The following is a 19,584-nucleotide window of genomic DNA, read 5'->3' as shown; positions in this document are numbered from 1 at the left end:
CCACATGTTACAGTGCCTGCTCGGTACATTTAACGAGTAGGAAGTGCAGTGGACAAGGAGTGTAACAGGGAAGCAACAGCACTGTCCATTTTGCTCAGTGGTGTAAGTTGAATCTTTTCCCGCCATTGTTGGTATCTGTTGAAACTTGCTTCATGGCCATTACAGATCAGAGTAGAATTTTTCAGATTTTAAAAAATCTATGTATCGCAGTGACCTCTGCTGTCTTGTTTTATTTTCCCATTCCTGGAATGGTGGCTGGAATCCTCTGCAAAATAAACCCGGAGCCAGGCAGGAAATTTGTCCTGATTCCTGCTGGGTGGTGGGACGACTGAACACGCACAGTCTTCTGCTCCTCAGCTCCTTAATCATGCATCAGCAAAGAGCTTGGTAAATGTTATGGTGGGGCAGGAAGGAGGTGGCCGCACCTCCATGACCTCAGGGGTCCAAGGTCCCGCCCCTATATTGAAATGGCACCCGGACAGCCATTCGCTCACTGCAGGCCAGGTGCACTGGATTACTCATCCAGGATAGCCTCAAAACACATTCAATCTTCAGCCCTCTGGTTAAGCAAATCCTGCCTGCGGATTCTCCTTCAGGCCATCCACGATTGGTGGAAGGTCCTCATTCCGAGGGATGGGAGCAGGAGGCCGCTCCAGCTGAACACACCTGCCTGAGAGGACGTTGCTGGGGAGTATATCACGCACGGGGCCCAAAGATAGACCACCCTGTGGGGCAAGAAGTGGATAAATGATCTGCTGTGCTCCGCCTGGGTAAGAGCACTGTCGTTTCACTGCAACCTCACACTCTCAGAAGGGCATAAGATCGTTTAAGGGTTAGAGTCCATACCGATGTCTCATATGACCGGTAGATAGGACATCAGCACCAAATGTGTGGCAGGCACTTTAAGCTCACCATCTCATATTAGTTACTGGACAGGCGGCTTCTTAATCACTTAGCAGGGAGCGGGATTAGCAGCTACAATAGGCATTCATGCTGCGGAACTGCACATTCACCCATTGGGATCGCAGTTAATACCTCTGTCTTTCTGCAGAACAAGGTTGCCCATAACTAGAGAGAGCGTGAACAAGGTGATACCCCAGTAATCTGGACCTTCTCCAGTTTGGAGGAACAGGCCATAGAGCAGGCTGGGGATGAGAGAGATCGAGACTGCTTCGGAAATGAGGTCAACCTCCCCAATAACCGAGTGAGCATGTAACCGGTATCCATTGGTGAGATACAGGCTGTTGACTTTCGGTGTCCTTTCATGTAGCCGACTTAGTCAATCACAAAATCTCTCCTTTCTCCATTGCAGATACCAGCAAGAAAAAGGGCGGGATGTCATCCTGCGCATGCCACAGCCCCAGCGGCCATGACACCTCTGGGGCGGAAGCCACCGTATACTCAGAGGATGTTGCATTCACCCACATCTGCCACCGACACAGATACATGTGCCTCGGTGGGATGGAATTCTGGAGTAGGCTTGGCTTCACAATCTGGTGATCCTCTCACAGACAGGGGTCCACAGCCCAAGGAGGCATTGACAGCCGGGGCCTCTGCCACTCGCAGGACTGCTGGAGACCAGGTCCTTGCTGAGTCTGAGTCCGCCGACGAGCCTTGGCCCGAACAGACATGTTCGAGATGCAGAGACCGGCAAGGGAATATCAGGCAGAGTTTGTCAGAGGCTGTTCCCAGACTGGACCAAAGGACTCCGTCTAGCGCCACCACAGTCGGGGGAGGGCCGATCCACGGGTCGGGGGGACATTATTCCTGGATGGGGACACTGTGGTGGGGAGGTCCAGGGCTCGCGATCCTGCCGAAGTGAGGGACTATTTCACGGGCTGCGTCCGCGAGCGGCATCCACCATGAAGCACAACAAGGCCGCTGCATGCCGCTGTCGTGCGCCTGCGCGGCCACAGATCCGGCGATTCTCCGGGGCATATCGGCAGCTAGACCCGGGAGCTCCACACTGCCTTCCTACGTCTCCCCAGCAAAATGGGGAATCGGTGGCTGTTTTGCGCCAGTTTTCCTGGCGTAAAACTCCACCGTTCCCACGCTAGGGTGGGGACTTTGTCTCCAAATCGGAGAATCCAGCCCTCTGTTTCAGATGGACATCTTCCGTGTACACTTTTCTTCAGTCTGCACCTTCAGTTGAAGGTTTTTGCTGTCAGTCTGTTCTGGTTTTTACTGTAGATTTATCACAGTCTCAAAGCCTCAGTGCAGGTTCTGAAAACAGAAGGCAGGCAGCATTTCTGGAAAAGAGAGCGAGAGAGAGACAGCAGCTCACAGCTTCTCCTCTCAGCATCCAGGATCTGACTGGCCCTTCCTAGTTTCTACGAAAGTCATCCACACAGGTAGAACCCAATCACCGCCTGTCACTGGGCAGAATATGGTCTTTGGCCAATTCATTGGCCACTAGCCAACCTATCAAACTAAATCCCTCTGACCTCTTGGGCGCCAGAAAGTCTGAATTCTGCTGTTCAAAAGCTAAATCTTATAGTGTACTATTTTGCAATTTTTGAGTACCTCACTTCCTCTGCCTGACTTAAAGGTATATGTCCATTAAATATCCGTGGATCAAGATGATAACCACAAAGTAAGAGAAATTTGAAATAAGGGAATCAACAAGAAGGACCCTTTCAAGGGTAATGGCCACATGAGATTCCTGCGCTGCCTATTCCTCTTGCTCTTCCTGGTGGTCACCCATTCCCTTTCTGCCTGTGGAGTCTGAGCCTGTGGTGTGGCCACCTCTCCATGTGTGCTGTCCACCGCTCTCACTGTCCTGTGGATGCTCCACAGTGTCTCCAGTCACCTCTCCAGGTCCGAAACCTGGGATTCCAGGAACTGCCACTGAAGACAACTCCGGCACACATGCTGGTCCTGGGAACTGGAAATGTTCCCGGCTTCCCACGTATAGCGGGAAGAGTACACCACAGATTTAGACCCTCCTGCCATGATTTACCCCATTAAATTAAAACTTGGAAGAGACTTAAAATCAAATAATATCAACAACTCCAGGGCCCTTCGTCCCTGTTCCTCTTTGCTCCAAAATTTGTAATCCTTACAAAGTATAAACCACAAAATAAAGACCGTCCAGCTATCCCCCACCACAGCCGCCCCCCTCTCCGCCGCCCCCTTCCACTTGCCCCCCCTCCTTCAATGTTGGTTACTTTATTGTTGGTAGTTTCAAAATCACGAGTTTTAATGTGACTATCATCTTGTAGTCTGAATTAAAATGTTCGTAACCATTTTCTGCTAAAATTGAAGGAAGTCATTTCAATAAAAACTAAACCAGTATTATTGGAAACCAGCCAGATATATTGTGCGACAATTGAAGAAGAAGTCATTCATTAATAGATATCTTGGAAAGTCTGGAAATGTAATTTCGAACACACATTTATAACCTTTCTAATTCTAAACATGTTAGTCACACAGGCACTAAAAATGTGGGGGGAATAAGAATCTTGTGTACCTCTCAGGCTGACAGAATAAAAAGAGATAACATGACTTGTTAACCTTGACTGGAAGGAATATGTCTCAAACCTAAATGACAGTAGGTTATATTAACCAATTATTGATCGACACTCAGCCTACCACAATGTAAGAGGGAGAAAAGAAGTGTTGCCTTGAAGCTGAAACAATGTGTGTAATTAGCTGAAAACCAACGGGCTATTTCTTATTTAATTATTGACAAAGACCAAATGGTTATTTTCTACTAATTGGCTGAGGTGCACTTTCAATTTGTAAGACATAAAAAAAAGGGGTCTTGAGGAGGCATTTTGGACTGGGACAGAGAAAGAGAAAGAGCAGAGAGAAGTAAAGAGACGTAAAGCGAGATGTTCAGAGAAAGATGTTGGTAGCAAGGGGGGGCGAGAGAGCAATTTTTATGGCGAGATGTTGAGCGCTGTTATCAATGCTTTCTCGTGTCATCACTTTGTGACCTGGCATGAGAAGGGTGGTGAGAAGTCTGTTCAATTGTTCAAGTTCAGCTTTCTCCTCTGACAGTTAATTACTGTCAATTGGTGGTTTACTTTCTATCTTTCTGATTTCTTACCTTTTTAATAGAACAACATAGAACATACAGTGCAGAAGGAGGCCATTCAGCCCATCGAGTCTGCACCGACCCACTTAAGACCTCACTTCCACCCTATCCCCGTAACCCAATAACCCCTCCTAACCTTTTTGGTCACAGAAGGCAACTTATCATGGCCAATCCACCTAACCTGCACGTCTTTGGACTGTGGGAGGAAACCGGAGCACCTGGAGGAAACTCACGCAGACTCGGGAAGAACGTGCAGACTCCACACAGACAGTGACCTAGCGGGGAATCGAACCTGGGACCCACTGGACCGTCTTTTACCCTGCCCAGGACAGTCTGTTAAACTTGTCCCCGGGGCGGTCTTTCACCATTCCTCCCTGGACCTGTCCCCAGCTCCTGTCTCCCATCTCAAGCTTAATCTCTGAACTTTCCCCATCTCCAGGTCTTATCTCCATCTCACCATGCCCCTCTGGTCCTTCTTGTTGTGATATCAGGGTTGTGTTGTAATTCACCGACTGACCACTAGGAGTCTCATTAGTATATAAGTGAATGTTGGAGTCAGGTGACCTGAGACGGAGTGGAGAGCAGGGAAGAGACAGGTTGCTTGTGCATGATCATACTGTTATTTCATCAGTTAATGTTAATAAATCATTTATAGCATTAGCTACAAGTGTTCTTGTACTATAAATCAGGCCATCCAACACGAGCATTACACTTCCCACCCCCTGGTCCTGCCTCTCTCTCAAAATTCCAGAATGGTTTTGCGAGAGGCACCCGATGTTTATCAGTAATGGTGCAAAATTAAGGCGAAAGCAGTGACTACTGACCTCTAAGACCCGGACAAAGTGCAGCTCGCCAGGTGCAGTTCTAATTAGCCACTAATTTTGAGGGAAATGTGATTCCGGCGAGTTGGCCTTTTAAGAAACATTCGGTGCACAGAATGTAGAAGATGCTGATGAAAGCAAATGGGATTCCAAACATTGCTCAGCGGGAAACTTGACCCACCTTTAACCTGCCTGCAAAGCTGGGAGAACATAATTCCAAACTAATTTCTCACCTTCGGGACACTTTTATGCACCCATTCCAAATTACCACGGTTCCCACCACGGGCGATTCTGTCCGATAGGTTGATGGCTCACGTAGGACGCACCATGCTAGATAGGTTTTTTCTGGTTCTGTTTGGGGAAGACCAGTAGAGATGAGTCCAGCACGTTAAGCTTTGAAGCTATAAAGAAGGACCCCCCCCCCGCCAAAGCAAAACAGATTCACAACTGAAAGAGAGATGAATGAATCACATAATCCAGGACTATAAAATACCGGCAAAACATAAATCTTAAGGACATAAACCGGAAATTTGACGTGGCCAATTCACCTACCCTGCACATCATTTTGGGTTGTGGGTTGAGACCCACGCAGATAGGGGGAGAACGTGCAAACTCCACGCGGAGTTTACTTTTAACCCTTAACATTACAGGATGTTTTTCACCTCATGGAGCAGTGGATAATACACTGCAGCCTAAGAGCTCAATGTTACATGTTCATTTCTGAAAATAACAACAAGCACTAGGATAAATATCTGATTGGGATTGAGGGTTACCGGATAAGAAGAGACAGAGGCCGTCAGGTACCCTAAGGGATTTTCAGTGTACCTGCAGCAATGGCCATTAGGGAATGCACCTGAGTTACATGAGATATTTTGCACCACATTTTCCTCTTTCTGTGGTACCCAGATTCAGGAGCGTGAAATGTTGGTTCTATTCCTGCTGGATGGAGGGAGTGAGTGGGATGTCAGTTTGAGGATGCCCGTGGCAGACAGCAGTCAGACCAACATCATTTAAATTTGGGCTGAGGTTTGCTTGATAATCTATTGGAATCATGACTATTGATGCAGAGCTAAAAAAAATTACTTTCTTTCCTTTCCAAGGTGTCTACAAATTTGATGCAGTTAAATGGTCAAAGTCAACCATTATTGCCACCGGTTGGAACAATTGTAACCAGTATTGTGATGGACGTACCAGTTGTTAACGGAGATTGTGGTAATTCCAAGGGGTTTGCCTGTCCGAATAATGTCTGGGAGTCCGCATTTGGTGCTCTGGAGGCACAAAAGGAAGAACAGAAAAAAATCTCAATTAAGGTAAGTGACATTGTATTGTGAAAGTAATGCAGAAGCTTCAGCCTCCTGCAACCAGTCCACCCACCCTGCATCTCCCACACTTCCCCATTCAGCTCTTGAGAGTATAGATTTGCATGAAGGTGGGTTCCATGGGAACTTGTGGCTTTATGGTTTCTCTGTCCAAGAGGGCAGGAAAGAAATGAATGGACGTGCATTTATATAGCACCTTTCACAGCGTCAGGATGTCCCAAAGTGCTTTACAGCCAATGGAGCACCTTTTTTGAAGCCTGGTCATTGTTGTTATGTAGGAAGTACAGCAACCAATTTGCAGACAGCAAGCTCTGCAGACAGCAATGAAATAACCAGATAATCAGTTTTTAAATGATTTTGGTTCAGGGATACATATTGGCCAGAAATCTCCAGTGGGTGGCACGGTAGCACAGTGGTTAACACTGTTGCTCAGGGACACGGGTTCGATTCCCGGTTTGGGTCACTGTCTATACAGAGTCTGCACATTCTCCCCGTGTCTGCGTGGGTTTTCTCCGGGTGCTCCGGTTTCCTCCCACAAGTCCTGAAAAATGAGCTGTTAGGTGAATTGGACATTCTGAATTCTCCCTCTGTATCCTAACAGGCGCCGGAATGTGGCGACCAGGGGATTTTTCAGTAACTTCATTGCAGTGTTAATGTTAGCCAACTTGTGACACTAATAAAAGATTATTATTACGTTTTTTTGGAACACTCACCCACATTAACACTGGCTCCTCAACTTCCCTCACCCCATTAACACCGGCTCCTCCACCTCCCTCACCCCCATTAACACCGGCTCCTCCACTTCCCTCGCCCCCATTAACACTGGCTCCTCAACTTCCCTCACCCCCATTAACACCGGCTCCTCCACCTCCCTCACCCCCATTAACACCGGCTCCTCCACTTCCCTCGCCCCCATTAACACTGGCTCCTCAACTTCCCTCACCCCCATTAACACCGGCTCCTCCACCTCCCTCACCCCCATTAACACCGGCTCCTCAACTTCCCTCACCCCCATTAACACCGGCTCCTCCACCTCCCTCGCCCCCATTAACACCGGCTCCTCCACCTCCCTCACCCCCATTAACACCGGTTCCTCCACCTCCCTCACCCCCATTAACACCGGCTCCTCCACCTCCCTCACCCCCATTTACACTGACTCCTCCACCTCCCTCACCCCCATTAACACTGGCTCCTCCACCTCCCTCACCCCCATTAACACCGGCTCCTCCACCTCCCCCACCCCCATTAACACTGGCTCCTCCACCTCCCTCACCCCCATTAACACTGGCTCCTCCACCTCCCTCACCCCCATTAACACCGACTCCTCCACCTCCCTCATCCCCATTAACACCGGCTCCTCCACCTCCCTCACCCCCATTAACACTGGCTCCTCCACCTCCCTCACGCCCATTAACACTGGCTCCTCCACCTCCCTCACCCCCATTAACACCAGCTCCTCCACCTCCCTCACCCCCATTAACACCGGCTCCTCCACCTCCCTCGCCCCCATTCACACCGACTCCTCCACCTCCCTCACCCCCATTAACACCGACTCCTCCACCTCCCTCACCCCCATTAACACTGGCTCCGCCACCTCCCTCACCCCCATTAACACTGACTCCTCCACTCCCCTCACCCCCATTAACACCGGCTCCTCCACCTCCCTCACCCCCATTAACACCGGCTCCTCCACCCCCCTCACCCCCATTAACACCGACTCCTCCACCTCCCTCACCCCCATTAACACTGGCTCCTCCACCTCCCTCACCCCCATTAACACCGGCTCCTCCACCTCCCTCACCCCCATTAACACCGGCTCCTCCACCTCCCTCGCCCCCATTCACACCGACTCCTCCACCTCCCTCACCCCCATTAACACCGACTCCTCCACCTCCCTCACCCCCATTAACACTGGCTCCTCCACCTCCCTCACCCCCATTAACACCGACTCCTCCACCTCCCTCACCCCCATTAACACCGACTCCTCCAGCTCCCTCACCCCCATTAACACTGACTCCTCCACTTCCCTCACCCCCATTAACAACGGCTCCTCCACCTCCCTCACCCCCATTAACACCGGCTCCTCCACGTCCCCCACCCCCATTTACACCGGCTCCTCCACTTCCCTTATCCACATTAACACCGGCTCCTCCACTTCCCTTATCCAAATTAACACCGACTCCTCCACCTCCCTCACCCCCATTAACACCGGCTCCTCCACTTCCCTTATCCTCATTAACACCGACTCCTCCACCTCCCTCACCCACATTAACACCGGCTCCTCCACCTCCCTCGCGCCCATTAACACTGGTTCCTCCACCTCCCTCACCCACATTAACACCGGCTCCTCCACCTCCCTCGCCCCCATTAACACTGGTTCCTCCACTTCCCTCACCCACATTAACAGTGGCTCCGCCGGCAGCATTCAGACGCTTTGCGCCCCGCCAGGATTCTCTCAAGCCTCATGTAGAGCCTTTTCCTGAGTGTGTAGTTTCACGTATCACATTTGATCTCATGCCCAGCCCCTTCTCAGAACAAAAAGCACACTCACAGAACTGCTGCCTCACAGCACACCATGAGTGTGAGATAGTGGGCTGTTTTGACCTGATTATTTCGCTGATGTGAATGGTTATTGGTGGGAATGGGGTGGATGGACGGCACCCACCCTGGGCACCCCTCACTGATGCTATGACATCCTCACAGGTCAGGTAGCAGTGTGGCACCCACCCAGCAATCAGTGCTGAGGAAGGTGACCGGCAAGTTTGGTCAAGCCACAGCTCGCTGATCCAAACTTTTCATAACCTTTTTATTATTGTCACAAGTAGGCTTACATTAACACTGCAATGAAGTTACTGTGAAAACCCCCTGGTCGCCACACTCCGGCGCCTGTTCGGGTACACAGAGGGAGAATTCAGCATGTCCAATTCACCTAACAAGCACATCTTCGGGACTTGTGGGAGGAAACCGGAGCAGCCGGGGGAAACCCACGCAGACACGGGTAGAACATGCAGACTCCGCACAGACAGTGACCCAAGCCGGGAATCAAACTTGGGATCCTAGAGCTGTAAAGCAATTGTGCTAACCACTGTGCTACCGTGCTGCCCTCAAGATTCCCCTAGATGACTGTCACATAAGTGTTTCCAAAATCCACTCCCAAAAAAACAGACTTTAAAATCTTCTTTCAAACAATGCTTTCCATCAGTTGTTTGCATTAAGAATCCATGCCAGGTTTTCCAAACTATCCTTTCAAACAAACCTTCTGCTCCACTTTTAATAAGAAATCCAATCCACGTTTTCCATCTAGCCTTTCAGCTTTCCTTTGTTTTAAATGCTTTTACACAAACTCTTGAGATGCACCCACCGGTTTCCACAGATATTTTAACTCATGTTCCACAGTCTGTAGTAAATGCCCACAAACCCAAAAATCACTTCAGATATCTTTCTGGCTTCTCAGCCTTCTTCTCATCCCTCTGACAGTTCACTGTTCTGGTACCTTTATTTCTTGCACTGACGAGCTCGTCTCATTGGTGCAGAAAGAGATTGGGGCGCCATTTTTAAATGCCGCCTTTACCTCTCAACCCCCCTCGGATTCCCCACCTTAAACTTCATCCCCCCCCCCCCCTCCCCCCAATGCCCCAACCTATGCCCTCAACCTCAACACACCTCTTATGGGCAAGGCATCCCCAGGCCCGATCTCTGTCATGGGCAGCTTGGCACCCAGGCACCTTTGCACTGCCAGGCTGGAATTGACAGGGTGGCATTGCCAGGGTGCCTGAGTGGCACTATCAGGGAAGGAATAATTCAGAAAAATTACAATCATCGGGGAAGTGGAACTGAGCAAATTATTGGGTCTGTTTTATAATTTGTATTAGTCAGTGAGTGCCCACAAATAAAGATCCTCTTAGACCTGCCTTAGTCTGGGCATTTCCAAATTCAGATTACGGGACACAAGGGGGCCCGGTACAGAGGCAGGACGCGGACAAATGACGACCCATGGTCATCCATGAGTGTCTGCGAGATTGTGTACTCAGGTACTATATCAGTCACCCAAGACCAACGAGGTAGAATATGCATACACATGGACCAAGGTTTGTCCAGGCCAAAATGGGTGACAGACAAAAGGAGATAGAGCGCTCGAAACGCTTACGGAGAGAATTCCAGAGTTTAGCATTAAAAAAAGTAGTCAGATAGGAAATGGCGATGCTTGAAATATTTAGTTCTAACTCAGAAATATTTCAATGATCAGGTGCTCTTTGTTGAAGGATTACTCTTGGGTTTATTTTCAGACAATGGATACCAGGTTTTATGATTGCTATGAGGAGAAGATACGTCCTTGCATTGATCTCATCGATTCGCTGAGGAGGTTGGGCGTGGACAAGGACCTGGCTCTTCCCGCCATCGCGGTGATTGGAGATCAGAGCTCCGGGAAGAGCTCTGTACTGGAAGCACTGTCTGGGGTCTCACTTCCCAGAGGGAGTGGTAAGATAGCAGCTAACAATAACATTGACTTGTAGAGCGTCGGTATTGTAGTAAGTATGTTCAGGAACATTATCAAACATAATTGGACACTGAGCAACATTACAGAATTTTAAGGACAGGCAAAATTGGCGTTTCTACGGAGCATCGGTCGATCTTTCGGAATTTCCAGTTCCGAATTCCCGCCCAAAGTCAACACAACGTTTGCTGGGCTGTCACATTTTCTGCATCAATTGTCGTGGCATGTGGGAGCAGAAAATCCCACCCATCGTAAAGGAGAAAAGAGAGGCAGAGACACTAAGAGAAGGAATTCCAGATTCAGGACCTCAATAGCTGAAGAGAGGACGAGTGGTGAAACAAATGGAACCAGAGTTGTTCAAGTGGCCAACTTGGGGGAGTGGCGATATCTCAAGAGGGTGACAGGGCTGAAGGAGGTTGCTGAGAAATGGAGGGGAGAGGCCATGAACGGATTTGAAAGTAAGGTCGAGAATTTTAAAATCGAGGCATTTCTTAAGGGGAAGCCAATGAAAAGAACAAAGAAAAGTACAGCACAGGAACAGGCCCAACGGCCCTCCAAGCCTGCGCTGACCATGCTACCCGTCTAAACTAAAATCTTCTACAGTTCCGGTGTCCGTATCCCTCTATTCCCATCCTATTCATGTATTTGGCAAGATGCCCCTGAAACGTCACTATCGTAGGGTCAGTGAGCACAAGGGTGGTGGGTGAACAGGATTCAGGGTGAACAGGATTCTGTTTGAGTTGGGCGAGTTTGGATTGGTGGAAGACAGGGGACTGACCCGAAATGCTTTGGACTAATCAAGTCTAGAGATAAAAATAAATTCATTCAGGAGGATTTCAGAAGCAAATGAGTAGAGTTAAACAATATATCATAGAGGTGGAAACAGAGGCTCTTAGTCATAGAGTCATTGAATTATACAGCACAGAAATGGCCCTTCAGCCCATCACGTCTGCGCCAGTCAAACACAACCACCTCACCATTCTAATCCCATTTCCCAGCACTTGGCCCATAAATTTGTATGCCCTGGGATTGCAAGTGCACATTTAAATATTTCTTATATGTTATGAGGGTCTCTGCCTCCACCACCCTTTCAAGCAGCGAATTCCAAACTCTCACCACCCTCTGGGTAAAAAGGTTTTTCCTCACACCCCTCTCTAAACCTCCTGCCCCATGACCTTAAAAATCTATGCCCCCTGGCCATTGACCCTCCACCAAGGGGAACGGTTTCTTCCTGTCTACTCTATCGATGCCACTCATACTTTTATACATCCCAATCATGTCCCCCCCCCCACTCAGTCTGCTCCAAGGAAAACAATCCAAGTCTATCCAATCTCTCTGTGTAACTAAAACTCTCCAGCCCAGGCAATGTCCTGGTAAATCTCCTCTGCACCCTTTCCAGTGCCATCACATCCCTCCTATAATGTGGATTCCAGCACTGCACACAATACTCTGGCTATGGCCTAAGCAACATTTTATAAAGTTCCAGCATAACCTCCCTTCTCTTAAGCTCTATGCCTCTGCTAATAAAGGCAAGTATATCATATGCCTTCTTAACCACTGATGACATGGATATTTTGTTGGACACTCATCTTGGAGTCAAAGGTATCAAGGCTGTGAACAGTTTGGATTAGCTTCAGATAGTTGCCAGGGAGAGGGATGGTGCTGATGGTTAGAGGACATGGGGACCAAATACATCATCTTTGGTCTTCCAAACACATTGAGCGCGGCCGAGCCAAATGGGAACAGAGTCCTACAATGAACGTGTTTAGTCGGGTGTTTCCCGGTGTTCGCAGCGCCGTGAGACACCATGCTATCTACTGGGACTCTGGTTCTATTCGGGGCCTCACCAGGGAACACCCGAGAACGCTGCACATAGTCACGTTTCCTGCACTGAGGATCTTCGCTTGCCAGAACTCCTCAGCACAGGGGGAGATCTAGACGCCATTTTTAAATGGGGTCCCAATCTCTTGAACCTCCGAGCCCCCAACTCACTTATAAGGGGATCCTCTAGGGCAGCACGGTGGCGCAGTGGTTAGCATTGCTGCCTCACGGCGCCAAGGTCCCAGGTTCGATCCCGGCTCTGGGTCACTGTCCATGTGGAGTTTGCACATTCTCCCCATGTTTGCGTGGGTTTCGCCCCCACAACCCAAAGATGTGCAGGGTAGGTGGATTGGCCACGCTAAATTGTCCCTTAATTGGAAAAAATTAATTGGGTACTCTAAATGTTTTTTTAAATTAAATACATAAGGGGGTCCTCTGCGTCGTCCCCCCCCCCCCCCCGTCCCCCCCCCCCCCCCCCCGTCCCCCCCCCCCGCATGCAGGACACCAATCCCTGTCATGGGAAAATTGCCAGCCTCGCACCCTGACAGTGCCCCTGTCAGCTGGCAGTGTCACCTGGGCACCTTGGTACTGCCAGGCTGGCAGTGTCACAGTGCCCGTATGGCACCAGCAGTTCCCGGGTGCCACCCTGCCCTGAGGGCAATCACCTGGGGGCCTAAGATCCCCTGGGAGACCCCCACCAGTGCGTTCCATCTGGTGCCCATTTCTGGAGACCAACGCTGAACGCCGCTCACCCGCAGTGTCCGAGGCGAAGACCTTGGGTAGATCATGGGCGAGCATAATTAGAGTGAAACAGCTGGTCTCGCTGACTAATGCGCAGATATGCAAAATAGTGGCCCTGCCCACAATGGGTAGGATTCATATTGCGACATCTCGCGACATCTCGTTAGATCTCCCGAGGCATGGCAAGCCAGGTAGATTCCGGAAGAGGGATCACCCGGCATCTACCAGCCGCGCCGCGCTGCCTTTTGTGCCCCATTGTGGGAATACATTTCTGCTCATCAAATTCTGGATGTTGGATAATCAGTCTGACGAGGAGGGAATTCATTTGGTGCCTTAAACATCATTCCCTCTTCAGGTACAATTAAAAGACTTTCCTCCTTCATCTCACTCCTTCTGTGCATGAACGAATTCTAATACACCACCAGCCACAGGCTTCCAAGTAATTTCATTGTATGTGAACCATTGTGAGATGTTCCTGAGAGACGAGATACATCAATACATTTCTCACTTTAGACTTTATTTCCATCCATGAACTGCGGTACAGTGATTCCTGGGACAGGGACAGTAGTTGGTCACTTCGACCCTTGAGTCTGTACCACCATGCAGTTAGATTCTAGTTGATCTGCAACATCCTTCCTTAAAAGTGCTTAACGAAGATCTATCACTCTCAATTTTGAACGTCACAACTCAGCAGTCATTTTCGGGAGAGATGTTCAAATCTTCACTACTCTTTGTTGGGTCACGTGCTTGCAGACATCACCCCTGACCAACTGAACTCTAATTTTAAGGTTATGTCCCCTTTGTTCTGGACTCTCCATTCTGAGGAAATTATTTTTCTTTACCTACCTCACCAACTCCTTCAATCATATTGAGCACGCCAATTAGATCACCCTCAATCTTCTCTACCAGGACAATCCTTCCATTATCTCTCTAAACGACGAGCTCGCCTTCCCTCATCCATTCGACATAATAGCATGGCTTAGTTGGGAAGCTCGCTGAGGGACATCGGAGCACCAGCATGTTGCCCCACCTCCGTGCCCTGCTCTGATGTGGATGCCACACCATTCTAATACAGCACCAGTCTCCAGGCTTCCAATTAATTTCCAGTTATGACAGTCGTACTGAGACTCAATCAATTTTCTTTCGCTCGTTTAAAGTGTGATCTGTCCTATGATCCACTTACTTAGCAGTAATATGTGGCTGCGAATCGCTTGAAGCAATGTCAACCCTTTTAATATTCCACGGCAGGTATTGTTACCAGATGTCCCCTTGAATTGAAGCTGAAGAAAGCCAAAGAAGCCAATGTTTGGAAGGGCAAACTCTCATATGGATGTCATGAACTGGACCTGACCGATCCATCAGAAGTGGAGCAAGAGATTCGGACAGGTACTGTACAACTGAACTACACCGCTCCCATGTTTGTCTGACTTTTTGCTTTATTTTGCACTTCATGTTGTATAAAAATGAATGGTATTGAGGTAGAATCTTTGCTAACATCATGAAATAAACATTCAACAAGCTTTTCAATGAAGTGAGTGAATGCGGTGCGAACATACACACTCGGAAAGTCTCCAACTTTATCTTCTGGTTAGGCCCAGTTAATTAATCCCATCTAAGTGGTGTTTGGATATCAAAACTGACTTCAGGGCTCCTGGTTGAGGAGATTTGAAATCATCCGGGGCTTCTAATTCTGATTGCTGAACACTGCTCGGTAATGCCCCAGTTAGGTGGCCTTGGTGGCAATTTGCCACCAGAGGTGTGACCCCCATGATGTGTGGAGACTGCCAGCTGAATGGAGGCAGTCTTCCTGCAGCAAACCAGAGGCTCCATGCTCTAATTATGGGCCCGTGAGCAAGAAAAACTGCAACCAGGGCCCAGACAATTACTCCAGAGGAGGTTTCCCATCTGTTCTGAGGGATCTACAGGCTTAAGACCTCATTGTTTCTAATTTAAATCCACATCTCAGAGAATGTCTCCACATTGAGGTGTCCGCATAGTCTCCAACCTGCCGTCACCAGTGCCATCATTCCCAATGGGACTACTGAGGCTCCAAAGATGTCCTCCATCACTTTCTAAACCTGAGACCCCTACCACCTAAAAGACAAAGGGTAGAAGATAAATGTTCCTCTCCAAGTCACACATCATCCTAACTTGGAACAATATTGTCGTTCCTTTACTGTCGCTGATGCAAAATCCTGGCACTCCCTTTCCTGAGGGAATGTGGTGGTATAGTGGTACTGTCACCGGACTCGTAATTCAGAGACCCAGGGTAATGTTCTGGCGACGCAGGTTCATATCCCATCCAAGGATCTGTAATTAAAAGTCTAATAATGACCAGGGAAACCATTGTCGATTGTTGTAAAACCCATCTGGTTCACTAATATCCTATGGAGAACAAAATCTGCCTTACCTGCTTTTGGCCTACATGTGACTCCCGATCTAAATGCGGTTGACTATGAAATGGCCTAGTTGAGAGCAATTATGAGCATGCCAATGACTCCATGATTGATTAAAAAGAAACAGCATTATACGCCACCTTCTCGGGTGGATGGACATTAAAATACTCGCCTAGCCAGCAAAGCCCATATCAGTTGAAAGAATAAAAAAATGACAGTTGTGTATAGTCGGGAATCTATAACAGTGACTTCAAAGATTGACTCAGAATTGGGCAAGGGAGCCTTCTGCCGATTATCACCTACTGCTCCGTCAGCTGATGTTGAACATCACTTGGAAGGAAGGGCACAGAATGTAGGGATTTCAATGTCCATCTTCAAGAGTTCCTCGGTAGCAGAAATACTGATTGGGTTGGCAGAGTCCTGAAGGACATATCTGCCCAACTGGGCCTGTGGCAGCGGGTGAGGCCAACAACAATTTCTTCTCATTCGCGACTCTTGAGAAGGTCCAATTTGAATTAAGGGGAAGGATGGAGGGGTTCTACAATTCATGGGCGTTATTCATTCTGCACTTTTAGAGAATTGGATAACATCGGACCTTAGGGGGGGGCAGGTTGGGGGGAGGGGGATTGTATGTGTTAATGATGACAATGGGTGATTCCATTTTGTTATTTTTTATGTTAACATGCGGGCTGCTGTTTGGGGGTTTGGTGGGAGGATGGGATCGTTGTTATTGATATGGGCATTAACATTGCATTCGTTACTGATTATTGTTTATTGTTGGTGGGTGTAAAGTTGGGAGAAAATGTGAAAAAGGAGGAGAATAAAAGTATTTTTAAAAAACAAAACAAAACAATTTCTTCCCAAATTGGCCCACGGTTGGAATTGATACCTCTTGTAGTCCTTTTGGCGATAAACACTGTTGAGTGATGGAGGGATGATTTCCTACATACATGCGCAATTATTTACCTCTCATCTAAACAAATTACATCATCTGGACTAATTAGACTTTATTTGAAATGAAAGTAGCCCATCATTCTCTCATTCTTTCCCCTCCCCAAAGGAAAATAAGGCTTGCAAACTATGTTTTTCGTGATGCATGTTATAATTTAACTGACCAAACATCACCTTGGCAGACTGGCTACCTTGTGTGTGACAAATGTCTATGATTCTGTGATCACATTTCTCCAGGCCAGGACATCATAGCAGGTGAAGGACTGGGAATCAGTAATGAATTGATAAGTCTACAAATTGAATCCAGCAACGTTCCTGACCTGACATTGATAGATCTACCAGGGATTGCCAGAGTAGCCATTGGTAACCAGCCAGCAGATATTGGCGATCAGGTATGTAGCCAGGCTCTGTGAAAATGTGATCAAACTCTTTTTATATTTGACACAATCTAGTTCTCTGCATTGAACAATATCACTTTTTTTTTTAACCAATCAGACACTCGCTGGTTGCGCTGTTTGTATGTCAGCTACAGGGAAGGTCACCTGTCCTTAATGCTGTCCCAACTGGTGTCCCATCTTCGAACCTCAAGATCTCATCCAACATTCTGCTGCCAGTATCCTTAAATCTCACTAAGTCACATTCACCTTTCACCCTTCTGTCAGTGAGCCACATTGTCTACCAGTCCACAGGTTCACCAAATTCCATCCACAGCCCCAACCTTCCCAAGATACATAACATTCTACAGCCCTTACCCTGTCCAAGATCTCTGCAGTTTTCCAACTCTGGCCTCCTGTGCATCCTCAAAATCCCTTTGTCCCACCATTGACGACTGTGTATTCAGGTCCTAAACTCCAAGTTCTGGAATACCCAACCCTAAACCTCTCTGTCTTCCCCCACCTCTCTTCCCTTTTAGGTTGCACTTTGAAACCCATCTCATGTGGCAATGCTTCTACGTTTGCCCAATGTATATTTTTTTGGTGTCCGCATGTCAGGAGTGTGATGGGATACTCTCCACTTGCCTGGAGGAGTGAGGCTCCAACAACACTCAAAGAAGCTCAACACCATCCAGGACAAAGCAGCCCGCTTGATTGGTGCCCCATCCGCAAACACTCACTCCCTTCACCACTGACGCACAGAAACAGCAGTGTGCACTGCAACAGCTCATCAAGGCTCCTTCGACAGACCCTTCCAAACCTGCAACCCCTACCACCTTAGAACAAGGGCAGCGGATGTATGGGAACACCACACTTGTGACGCCATCCTGACTTGGAAGTATATCACCGTTCATTCACTGTCACTTGGCCAAACTCCCTCCCTAACAGCACCATGTGCATACCTAGACCACATAAACTGTAGCAGTTCAGCTCACCACCACCTTCTAAAGGGCAATTAGTGATGGGCAATAAGAATGCTGGTCTTGCCATCAATGCCCCCATCCCATGATTTTTAAAAAAAAGTATTTATTTAATTATGCACTTCAAATTGAGATTTGGGATATTTTACTAGATTAAAGGAATGATATCAATGTAAGTTTTCATTGAGTAAAGTTCCCTCAACAATGTCCTAAATGATACACATTTACCTTAACTTCAAAAGACCAGTTCCTTCAGCATTTAACATTTCTCTATCTTCCTGGCCTCACAGTAAGATTTCACTCTCAATAATAGCTCTCTATTCATCCCAGTGTTCAAATGGTTTAACTAACTTCAAAATAAAAGGGCCAACACCTTGAATTGGCAAATTGCAATGATTTCTTATAGAAAATAATATTTTGGGATACGGCGTGTAAGGAAGGAATTTTAAGCTAGTCTATGTGTTAAGTTTAGCATGCTTGGGAGGGGCAGGCAATGATTGGACCTACAAACTGTGAAATTAGGCTCCATAGCACATCTGTTGGCTCCATGGCATTGGGGCCGGACTTCTGCATGCTTATCCACAGACACAGACAGCTGTCCAGCAGGCCAGTCGATGTACCCAGCATCTGTGCGCTGCCTCATCAGCAGTCTCCTGGTCGAGATCCCTATAGCAGAGCTCTAAACATCCAGTGAGCTATCCTTTCCACCTACCCTGGTACCCAGTCCCTCAGCCATTGTCAGGTATTAGAATTTATTGCAGCAGTAGGGAAAGGTATCTTGTTGTGGTAGAATTGTAAACTGGTTTATCTGTGATGTATCCTTTCGAGGTTTTTTTTTTGATTGCTATATAATTTGCTGCTGATCGCAAGTTTTATGGAACACCTATTTTACACCTTCCCTTTTCTCCCCGTGACATGCATCGTTCACTTTGAGGGGCAAACTATTTCATCTCGTAGTGAAGTGCATAATATTAGTGGCAGTCAAATACATCTTGTATAAATAGTTGTCCAATTCGTCTTCTTCTAATGATTACTCTTTGTGAATTCTTTGGCGCCTTCCACTCCCCCTCTTTCTCTCTACCCCTGCCGCCAAACTTTGTTTTGGTTATTCATAAACTGACTTTCCGGCTAATAGTTGGATGTTTTATTTCAGATTAAAAGACTCATTAAATCATTTATTACGCGACAAGAAACAATTAACCTTGTGGTGGTGCCGTGCAATGTTGACATCGCGACCACGGAAGCTCTGAAGATGGCCCAGGAAGTGGACCCCTACGGAGAGAGAACTCTGGGTAATTAAACGGAAAAATTTCTGACTATGCTAAATCTGACCATTTCACAGAAATAAAATATTACCAACGTATTTGTTCTACCGTTGAATTTAATAGAGATAGAAGCCAATGGAGTGTTGGGCACCAAGAGAATTAAAGGATGTGGGGATATTGAGGGAAGGTGAGTTGAGGTGGAAGATCAGTCATGCTGTATGTTCTATATTCTATGTTTCTTAGAACATACAGTGCGGAAGGAAGCCATTCGGCCCATCGAGTCTGCACCCACCCACTTAAGCACTCACCTCAAGCCTACCCCCTTACCCCAATAACCCCTCCTAACCTTTTTGGATACTAAGGGCAATTTAACATGGCCAAT

General features: G+C 47.8%; 1 protein-coding gene and 1 long non-coding RNA gene across 6 annotated transcripts in view; one reads left to right on the top strand and one right to left on the bottom strand.

Annotated features, from left to right (window-relative positions):
• The window catches only part of LOC140427692 (interferon-induced GTP-binding protein Mx3-like), a 56,847-nt gene that overhangs the window by 10,111 nt on the left and 27,152 nt on the right, over nt 1-19,584 (top strand). For 4 of the 5 annotated variants that reach the window (XM_072513195.1, XM_072513192.1, XM_072513194.1 and 1 more), the window contains 5 exons: nt 5,961-6,170; nt 10,466-10,658; nt 14,485-14,622; nt 16,821-16,975; nt 19,091-19,229. In XM_072513195.1, coding sequence (XP_072369296.1) covers nt 5,961-6,170; nt 10,466-10,658; nt 14,485-14,622; nt 16,821-16,975; nt 19,091-19,229 — 835 coding nt within the window. Of the gene's footprint in view, nt 1-1,051; nt 1,230-5,960; nt 6,171-10,465; nt 10,659-14,484; nt 14,623-16,820; nt 16,976-19,090; nt 19,230-19,584 lie in introns of all 5 variants that reach the window. The other variant, XM_072513196.1, reaches the window with a different exon arrangement.
• LOC140427696 (uncharacterized) overlaps nt 5,120-19,584 on the bottom strand; it is a 60,729-nt gene continuing 46,264 nt past the window's right edge. Inside the window, exons 2-3 of the long non-coding RNA XR_011948588.1 lie at nt 6,052-6,128; nt 5,120-5,211 (exon numbers count right to left, since the gene is read on the bottom strand). This is a non-coding gene — a long non-coding RNA (uncharacterized lncRNA). The remainder of the gene's footprint in view (nt 5,212-6,051; nt 6,129-19,584) is intronic.

Source organism: Scyliorhinus torazame, chromosome 8 (genome assembly GCF_047496885.1).
Source record: "Scyliorhinus torazame isolate Kashiwa2021f chromosome 8, sScyTor2.1, whole genome shotgun sequence".
NCBI classification, from domain to species: domain Eukaryota; kingdom Metazoa; phylum Chordata; class Chondrichthyes; order Carcharhiniformes; family Scyliorhinidae; genus Scyliorhinus; species Scyliorhinus torazame.
The sequence above is the reverse complement of the archived record's forward strand: the minus strand, read 5'-3'. Positions and strand labels throughout refer to the sequence as shown.